This window comes from Nerophis ophidion, linkage group LG15, assembly GCF_033978795.1.
Source record: "Nerophis ophidion isolate RoL-2023_Sa linkage group LG15, RoL_Noph_v1.0, whole genome shotgun sequence".
Lineage (NCBI taxonomy): Eukaryota > Metazoa > Chordata > Actinopteri > Syngnathiformes > Syngnathidae > Nerophis > Nerophis ophidion.
Genome location: NC_084625.1, coordinates 7,264,496 through 7,274,495, shown reverse-complemented (window position 1 = coordinate 7,274,495; position 10,000 = coordinate 7,264,496). Strand labels below are relative to the sequence as shown.

General features: G+C 40.7%; 1 protein-coding gene across 3 annotated transcripts in view; it reads left to right on the top strand.

Annotated features, from left to right (window-relative positions):
- The window catches only part of LOC133569175 (nebulin-like), a 107,724-nt gene that overhangs the window by 6,805 nt on the left and 90,919 nt on the right, over positions 1–10,000 (top strand). For all 3 annotated transcript variants that reach the window (XM_061921371.1, XM_061921372.1, XM_061921373.1), the window contains exons 6-13: positions 558–668; positions 747–857; positions 5,312–5,425; positions 5,496–5,606; positions 8,380–8,484; positions 8,548–8,658; positions 8,722–8,826; positions 8,884–8,994. In XM_061921371.1, the coding sequence (XP_061777355.1) occupies positions 558–668; positions 747–857; positions 5,312–5,425; positions 5,496–5,606; positions 8,380–8,484; positions 8,548–8,658; positions 8,722–8,826; positions 8,884–8,994 (879 nt within the window). The remainder of the gene's footprint in view (positions 1–557; positions 669–746; positions 858–5,311; positions 5,426–5,495; positions 5,607–8,379; positions 8,485–8,547; positions 8,659–8,721; positions 8,827–8,883; positions 8,995–10,000) is intronic.

Here is a 10,000-nt window from a genome sequence, read left to right as displayed (position 1 = left end):
ATATATATATATATATACATATTTATATATATATGTATGTATGTATGTATGTATGTATGTATGTGTATGCATTCCGGATTTATTACACCGGTTGCTGTATTTAAATGGGACAGTGGCCGAGACGCCATTGTGCACACTCAGTGTAATTATACACAATATAGATTAAAACTAGTTTTCTTTGTACAGTATGATTATTTTAGTCATATATTGTTCAAAAAATGCTTAATTTCAGCTAAAAATAATCACGCACTGCAAGCTTAGTGTGAAATGTACTTACTGATATATTCATGGCGTGCAGGTCTCGTCGTGAATTTAGTTCTTGAGATAATTTTCATAAAAGTGGTTTCAAGACAACTTCTAAGACGCTTTAGGCCATATACATTATATTTTAGTCGACTGTAGAGGAATTTAAATGACAAAAACTAGACTAAAACTCAACACATTTTGATGACTGAAATACATTTTCGTCAAAAGGCTGCCTAAAACTAAATGTAATTCTGCTGTCACAATGAACACTGGGACAAAAAGTGTGACGGTGGAACATGTGTGGTCCGCAGAACAAGTACAAGGAGGACGTGAAGAAGGAGCTGAGCAGCAATTTGTACTCTCAGCTTCCTGAAACCTGCGAGATGCAGCTGGCCAAGAGCGTCCATGAGTTTCAGAGCGAGGTACTCGAGGTGTCACCTTCCAACGTTACCTTGAATATTACACAGAGATGTTGACCACACACAAGTTTGTTCTTGCAGAAGAAGTACAAAGAAGATGGGAAGAGAAAGGCCTCCATGTCCCTCTACTCCCAACTGGCCGACACACCTGAGATCCAACATGCCCTGGAGATGTCCCAGCTGCAGAGTGATGTATTTGACTCTATCTGCACCCGTACTATTCAGCTACTTTCTCTGCAAAGCAAAGACTTAATTATTCCTTATAACAGGGGTGTCCAAAGCTTGGGACACAATCATTAGCATTCTAATATTGCCATGCTAGACTTTTTGCCAATTTTTCAGGCATACACCTCAGCGTCATATATTTTGTTAGTTGACGAATGATACCTGTTAGCATGCTAACTTTAATATACTAGCTTTTTTATAGAATAATTTGGTAGTGATACATACAGGGATCTATTGCCGTTTAAAGCACTGATACAAAAAAGGCCAGTCCAAGATCCACCATGTGAAAAAAGCTCCATTGCTTTTTTAGCACTGAGACAAAAAATGCCAGTCAAAGATCTGCCATCTGACAGTAGCTGTTTTGCTTTTTGTAGCACTGATACAAAAAATGCCAGTCAAAGAGCCGCCATTTGACAATAGCTATCTTCCTTTTTGTAGCACTGATACAAAAAATGCCAGTCAAAGATCCGCCATGTGACAGTAGCTCTATTGCTTTTTTTTTAGCACTGATACAAAACATGCCAGTCAAAGATGCGCCATGTGACAATAGCACTATTGCTTTTTATTTAGCACTGATACAAAAAGTGCCAGTCCAAGATCCGCCATGTGACAGTGGTTCTATTGCTTCTTTTAGCACTGATTCAAAAAGGCCAGTCCAAGATCCGCCATGTGACAGTAGCTTTATTGATTTTTTGTAGCACTGATACAAAAAATGCCAGTCAAAGATCTGCCATGTAACAGTATCTCTATTGCTTTTTTTAGCACTGATACAAAAAATACCAGTCAAAGATACGCCATCTGACAGTAGCTGTTTTACTTTTTGTAGCACTGATACAAAAAAGGCCAGTCCAAGATCCGCCATGTGACAGTAGCTCTATTGCCTTTTTTAGCACTGATACAAAAAATGCCAGTCAAAGAGCCGCCATATAACAGTACCTCTATTGCTTTTTTTAGCACTGATACAAAAATACCAGTCAAAGATCTGGCATCTGACAGTAGCTGTTTTGCTTTTTGTAGCACTGATACAAAAAATATCAGTCAAAGAGCCGCCATTTGACAATAGCTATTTTGCTTTTTGTAGAACTGATACAAAAAATGCCAGTCAAAGATCCACCATGTGACAGTAGCTCTATTGCTTTTTTTTAGCACAGATACAAAACATGGCAGTCAAAGATGCGCCATGTGACAATAGCACTATTGCTTTTTAATTAGCACTGATACAAAAATTGCCAGTCCAAGATCCGCCATGTGACAGTGGTTCTATTGCTTCTTTTAGCACTGGTACAAAAAAGCCAGTCCAAGAACCGCCATGTGACAGTAACTATTGATTTTTTGTAGCACTGATACAAAAAAGGCCAGTCAAAGATTTGCCATGTAACAGTATCTCTATTGCTTTTTTTAGCACTGATACAAAAATACCAGTCAAATATCTGCCATCTGACAGTAACTGTTTTGCTTTTTGTAGCACTGATACAAAAATGCCAGTCAAAGAGCCACCATTTGACTGTAGCTGTTTTGATTTTTGTAGCACTGATACAAAAAATGCCAGTCAAAGAGCCGCCATTTGACAATAGCTATTTTGCTTTTTGTAGTGCTGATACAAAAAATGCCAGTCAAAGATCCGCCATGTGACAGTAGCTCTATTACTTTTTTTAGCACTGATACAAAACACGCCAGTCAAAGATGCGCCATGTGACAATAGCACTATTGCTTCTTTTAGCACTGATACAAAAAGGCTAGTCCAAGATCCGCCATGTGACAGTAGCTCTATTGATTTTTTTCTTGCACTGATACAAAAAATGCCAGTCAAAGATTTGCCATGTAACAGTATCTCTATTGCTTTTTTTAGCACTGATACAAAAAATACCAGTTAAAGATCCGCCATCTGACAGTAGCTCTATTGCCTTTTTTAGCACTGATGCAAAAAATGCCAGTCAAAGAGCTGCCATATAACAGTACCTCTATTGCCTTTTTTAGCACTGATACAAAAATACCAGTCAAAGATCTGCCATCTGACAGTAGCTGTTTTGCTTTTTGTAGCACTGATACAAAAAATGCCAGTCAAAGAGTCGCCATTTGACAATAGCTATTTTGATTTTTGTAGCACTGATACAAAAAATGCCAGTCAAAGACCCGCCATGTGACAGTAGCTCTATTGCTTTTTTTTTTAGCACTGATACAAAACATGGCAGTCAAAGATGCGCCATGTGACAATACCACTATTGCTTTTTATTTAGCACTGATACAAAAATTGCCAGTCCAAGATGCGCCATGTGACAGTCGTTCTATTGCTTCTTTTAGCACTGATACAAAAAGGCCAGTGCAAGATCCGCCATGTGACAGTAGCTCTATTGATTTTTTGTAGCACTGATACAAAAAAGGCCAGTCAAAGATCTGCCATGTAACAGTATCTCTATTGCTTTTTTTAGCACTGATACAAAAAATACCAGTCAAAGATCCGCAATCTGACAGTAGCTGTTTAACTTTTTGTAGCACTGATACAAAAAAGGCCAGTCCAAGATCCGCTATGTGACGGTAGCTCTATTGCCTTTTTTAGCACTGATGCAAAAAATGCCAGTCAAAGAGCTGCCATATAACAGTACCTCTATTGCCTTTTTTAGCACTGATACAAAAATACCAGTCAAAGATCTGCCATCTGACAGTAGCTGTTTTGCTTTTTGTAGCACTGATACAAAAAATGCCAGTCAAAGAGTCGCCATTTGACAATAGCTATTTTGATTTTTGTAGCACTGATGCAAAAAATGCCAGTCAAAGATCCGCCATGTGACAGTAGCTCTATTGCTTTTTTTTTAGCACTGATACAAAACATGGCAGTCAAAGATGCGCCATGTGACAATACCACTATTGCTTTTTATTTAGCACTGATACAAAAACTGCCAGTCCAAGATCCGCCATGTGACAGTGATTCTATTGCTTCTTTTAGCACTGATACAAAAAGGCCAGTCCAAGATCCGCCATGTGACAGTAGCTCTATTGATTTTTTGTAGCACTGATACAAAAAAGGCCAGTCAAAGATCTGCCATGTAACAGTATCTCTATTGCTTTTTTTAGCACTGATACAAAAAATACCAGTCAAAGATCCGCAATCTGACAGTAGCTGTTTTACTTTTTGTAGCACTGATACAAAAAAGGCCAGTCCAAGATCCGCTATGTGACGGTAGCTCTATTGCCTTTTTTAGCACTGATGCAAAAAATGCCGGTCAAAGAGCTGCCATATAACAGTACCGCTATTGCCTTTTTTAGCACTAATACAAAAATCCCAGTCAAAGATCTGCCATCTGACAGTAGCTGTTTTGCTTTTTGTAGCACTGATATCAAAAATGCCAGTTAAAGAGCCGCCATTTGACAATAGCTATATTGCTTTTTGTAGCACTGATACAAAAAATGCCAGTCAAAGATCCGCCATGTAACAGTACCTCTATTGCTTTTTTAGCACTGATACAAAAAATGCCAGTCAAACATCCGCCATGTTACAGTAGCTCTATTGCTTTTTTTTTTAGCACTGAAAAAAAAAATGCCAGTCAAAGATAAGCCATGTGACAGTAGCTCTATTGCTTTTTTTAGCACTGATACAAAAAATGGCAGTCAAGGATATGTCATGTGACAGTAGCTCTATTGCTTTTTTTAGCACTGATACAAAAAATGCCAGTCAAAGATATGCCATGTGACAGTAGCTCTATTGCTTTTTTGAGCACAGATACAAAAAATAGAAGTCAAAGATCCGCCATGTGACAGTAGCTCTATTGCTTTTTGTAGCACTGATACAACAAATGCCAGTCAAAGAGCTGCCACGTAACAGTACCTGTATTGGGTTTTTTTTAGCACTAAAGCAAAAAAATGCCAGTAAAAGATCCGCCATGTGAAAGTAGCTATTTTGCTTTTTGTAGCACTGATACAAAAAATGCCAGTCAAAGATCCGCCATCTGACAGTAGCTATTTTGCTTTTTGTAGCACTGATACAAAAAATGCCAGTTCAAGATCCACCATGTGACCAAAGCTCTCTGTTATTTCATGGCACTGATAGAAAAAGCGCTAGTTAAAGATCCGCAAAATGAAAGGAGGTACCTATGTTTTTAATGACCTATGGCAAAAATGCCTATCAAAGATCTTCAATAAACAAGAGGTCTTTGCTATTTTTAAGTACTGATACAAAAAAAAAATGCCAGTCCAAGATAGTTCATTAGACATGAACTCTCTGGTGTTTTTGCTGTTTTTACACAACTACTGTAAAAATTCTAGTTAAAGATCTTCTGTATGACCGCAGCATTCTCCTATTTTTAGTTACCACGTCAGAGTTCATTGTTGGGCAGGATTGTGTTGAATAGTCCTGGTCTAGATTGATCTTTCCATTTAAGAACCAGCAAAGTCCAGCCGGTGTGTGATCTCCTTTTCTCTGGCAGGCGAGTTACCGCCCCAAGTTGCTGGTTAAAGGAGCTCCTTCGTCTCTGTACTCTCAGCTCCCTGACACCAAGGAGCTCCAGTTTGCCAGAGAGATGACTGAGCTGCAGAGTCAGGTACCAGGGACGGGACTCGGGGTTCTGTGTCACCCAATGAAGTGACGGGCAGGTCTTTGTGGTCCATTAGAGCAAGTACCAAGAAGACGGCAGAAGAAGGCTCGGTCAGTCCTTCTACTCTCAGCTTCCGCAGACCATGGAGACGCAGTTTGCCAAAAATGTCGCCGAGCTGCAGAGCGAGGTGAGGTCATCTCGAAACCGCTGGTCTTGCCAGCTTCTCTCGTGCAGATGGTGGCATGGATGTGTGTCGGGTCATGGATGTGTATCGGGTCATGGATGTGTATCGGGTCGTGGATGTGTATCGGGTCGTGGATGTGTATCGGGTCGTGGATGTGTATCGGGTCATGGATGTGTATCGGGTCATGGATGTGTATCGGGTCATGGATGTGTATCGGGTCATGGATGTGTATCGGGTCATGGATGTGTATCGGGTCGTGGATGTGTATCGGGTCATGGATGTGTATCGGGTCATGGATGTGTATCGGGTCATGGATGTGTATCGGGTCATGGATGACGCCGGTGAGGATAGTTGAACAAAAATATTATTGCTGAAGTGCACTGCAAAAAGTCACTGTGCAAAAACAATACAAAAATTAGGGGTATTTTATTTGAACTAAGCAAAATGATCTGCCAATAGAACAGGGGTCACCAACCTTTTTGAAAGCAAGAGCTACTTCTTGGGTACTGATTAATGCGAAGGGCTACCAGTTTGATACACACTTAAATAAATTGCCAGAAATAGTCAATTTGCTCAATTTACCTTTATTAAATAAATCTATCTATATATATATCAATCAATCAATCAATGTTTACTTATATAGCCCTAAATCACTAATGTCTCAAAGGGCTGCACAAACCACCACGACATCCTCGGTAGGCCCACATAAGGGCAAGGAAAACTCACACCCAGTGGGACGTCGGTGACAATGATGACTATAAGAACCTTGGAGAGGAAGAAAGCAATGGATGTCGAGCGGGTCTAACATGATACTGTGAAAGTTCAATCCATAATGGATCCAACACAGTTGCGAGAGTCCAGTCCAAAGCGGATCCAACACAGCAGCGAGAGTCCCGTTCACAGGAAACCATCCCAAGCGGAGGCGGATCAGCAGCGCAGAGATGTCCCCAGCCGATACACAGGCAAGCAGTACATGGCCACCGGATCGGACCGGACCCCCTCCACAAGGGAGAGTGGGACATAGGAGAAAAAGAAAAGAAACGGCAGATCAACTGGTCTAAAAAGGGAGTCTATTTAAAGGCTAGAGTATACAAATGAGTTTTAAGGTGAGACTTAAATGCTTCTACTGAGGTGGCATCTCGAACTTTTACTGGGAGGGCATTCCAGAGTACTGGAGCCCGACATGAAAACGCTCTATAGCCCGCAGACTTTTTTTGGGCTTTGGGAATCACTATATAAAAAAAGGGTATTTCTGGCTGTCATTCCGTCGTACATTTTTTTTCCTTTTACGCAAGGTTTTTTATAGAGAATAAATGATGAAAAAACACTTAATTAAATGGTTTAAAAGAAGAGAAAACGTGAAAAAAATGAAAATTTAATTTTGAAACATAGTTTTTCATCAATTTCGACTCTTTTAAAATTCTAAATTCAACCAAAAAAAATGAAGAGAAAAACTAGCTAATTCGAATCTTTTTGAAAAAATTAAAAAAAGAGTTTACGGACCATTAGTAATTTTTCCTGATTAAGATAACTTGGAGAAGTTTGATGACATGTTTTAAATAGGTTAAAATCCAATCTGCACTTTGTCAGAATATATAAGAAATTGGACCAAGCTATATTTCTAACAAAGACAAATCATTATTTCTTCTAGATTTTCCAGAACAAAAATTTTAAAAGAAATTCAAAAGACTTAGAAATAAGATTTAAATTTGATTCTACAGATTTTCTAGATTTGCCAGAATATTTTATTTTTATTTTAATCATAATAAAATTGAAGAAATATTTCACAAATATTCTTAATCGAAAAAACAGAAGCTAAAATGAAGAATTAAATTAAAATGTATTTATTATTCTTTACAATAAAAAAAAAATACTTGAACATTGATTTAAATTGTCAGGAAAGAAGAGGAAGGAATTTAAAAGGTAAAAAAATATATGTGTTTAAAAATCCTAAAATCATTTTTAAGGTTGTATTTTTTCTCTAAAATTGTCTTTCTGAAAGTTAAAGGAAGCAAAGTAAAAAAATAAATGAATTTATTTAAACAAGTGAAGACCAAGTCTTTAAAATATTTTCTTGGATTTTCAAATTCTATTTGAGTTTTGCCTCTCTTAGAATTAAAAATGTCGAGCGAAGCGAGACCAGCTTGCTAGTAAATAAATAAAATTTAAAAAATAGAGGCAGCTCACTGGTAAGTGCTGCTGTGAAGGACTCGCGACGTCGTCTTGCGGGTTCCATGGACAAGCCAGGAAGGACATGACTTCGAGCAGGTTTGACTTGCTTTATTTTCCCACACAAGCTTGTCTGCGGTCGGGTCGCTCTTCCGCTGCGTCTCCCGTCTCCCTCTGCTGCTCGCTCCGCCGTCTGCTTTTCAGCCGCACGTACTTCAGTCCGCCTCTTCTTGTCTCCGTCTCCGTCGTTATATGTGTTTTTCTCGCTCGCACCTTTACCAGCCCCGTTCTCCCCTCCTTCTCCACTTTTATACAGCGAGAGTAGATACGTTAATCGTGTACAGGAGCGCGATCCACACACCTGATCTTGTTTGTGGCGTCGCTCCCGGCACGCCCCGCCTCGCCGCCATCTTGGGTCAGGCTCCAGCGTGCCCTACCTCTCTGTCCACAGCTGCTATTTGAGCTATTTTTAGAACAGGCCAGCGGGCGACTCATCTGGTCCTTACGGGCTACCTGGTGCCCGCGGGCACCGCGTTGGTGACCCCTGGTCTAGCAGATACTACACGCCCCACAGCCAAAACTCACTTTGTCGTGTTTCCACCATCAGCGCCTTTACAAGGAGGCTGGCCAAAATAACAAGGCATTGTACTCGCTACTGCCGGAGACCCTGGAGATGGCGCACGCCAAAGACGCCCGCGAGCTCGCCAGCGAGGTGACGACCGTTTTTCATCCCGCGGACATACCGAGCGACGTCTGATCCCTCATCTCGCCGCAGGTGAAGTACAAAGAGGACGGCAAGAAGGAAATGAGCGTCAACTTGTACTCGCTGCTGCCCGAAACCTTGGAGACGCAACACGCCAAGGAGGCGTCGGCACTGCGGAGCGAGGTACGTCGCACGACTGTGCGGTGACGAGGTGAGCGCGATTGACGCCTTCACGCCGGTCCACAGGTGAAGTACAAAGAAGGAGTTGAGCAGAAGAGCACTTTGTACCATCATCTCCCGGAGACCGCCGAGACCAAACTGGCGAAGGAGCTGTCCCAGCTGCAGAGCGAGGTACCGCCTCCGGAGCATTCTAGTGTTGAGTGTGGCGCTACCGTTGCTTGCTTGCAGGTCAAGTACAAAGAAGGAGGGAAGAAGGAGATCAGCAAGAGTCTCTACTCCTCGCTGCCTGACACGTTGGACACGAAGCACGCTAAAGACGCCACGCTCCTGCTGAGTCAGGTGCGTCAGCTGTGTGTGTTGATTAGAGCCGAGGTCTGGACTTCAGTCAGACTCGACTTTGATGACTTTGGACTTGACTTGACAGTACAGTGGAACCATGATTTATGAACTTCATTGGTTCTTGAACAGGGTTTGTAAATCGATTTGGAGAGTGAAGCAAATTTCTCCATAAGAAACAATGTACCGTAAATTCCAAACTATAAGACGCTACTTTTTTCCTAAACTTTGAACCATGCGGCTTCTAAGACGGTGCGTATAATTTATGGATTTTTCTTCGCTGAAGGCCATAATAAAAATTGTTTGAAAAAAACAACTAACAAATACACCGCTAATGTGTTTTATTGTTTGTGCTGTGGCGCCATCTTTTGGACGAGTTTCCTCACTGCAGGTGTTGCAGTGTCATTCCATTTAGTGCTTTGAACCGGAAGACGAGTCCCATAAGCCTTCGAGCAGTCCATAGCGTTTCTATTTGTATGGATTTGTCAGTCATCACTCTAAGCAGCGTTTATAAGTTGTGCAATATAACTAAAATAATTCATACTTACCAAACCGTCCCATATGTGATGTCCGTAAGTGTGTTTTGTGCATTTTTGTACTTTGCTATCGTAATGTAAATAGGCTAGCGTTGTTAGCATTAGCTAATTTGCTAACACGTTTATGAGTGTCTGTGTTAGTATTATTAACTTACAGCTGCATTTTTTTTTTTTTCCCCCCGCAAATTTCTCAGTAGATTCCCCAAAATGTCATCGTGGACTTATGTCTGATTAGCTGATTGGAGAGCTAGCTTCCACAGCTAGCGGGTGCATGCCGATGACTTCTGTTTTGTTTAAATACCCGATTTACTGCCTTGTTACAGGCACGGTTTGGAAACAATTAACGTATATAAATAAACATTTACAGAATCTTTCTGCGCACCGATATATCGGACATCCGCGGCTTATAATCTGGTGCGGCTAATATATGTAAAACCTTTTTTACTGAAATTTAGTGGGTGTGGTTAATATAC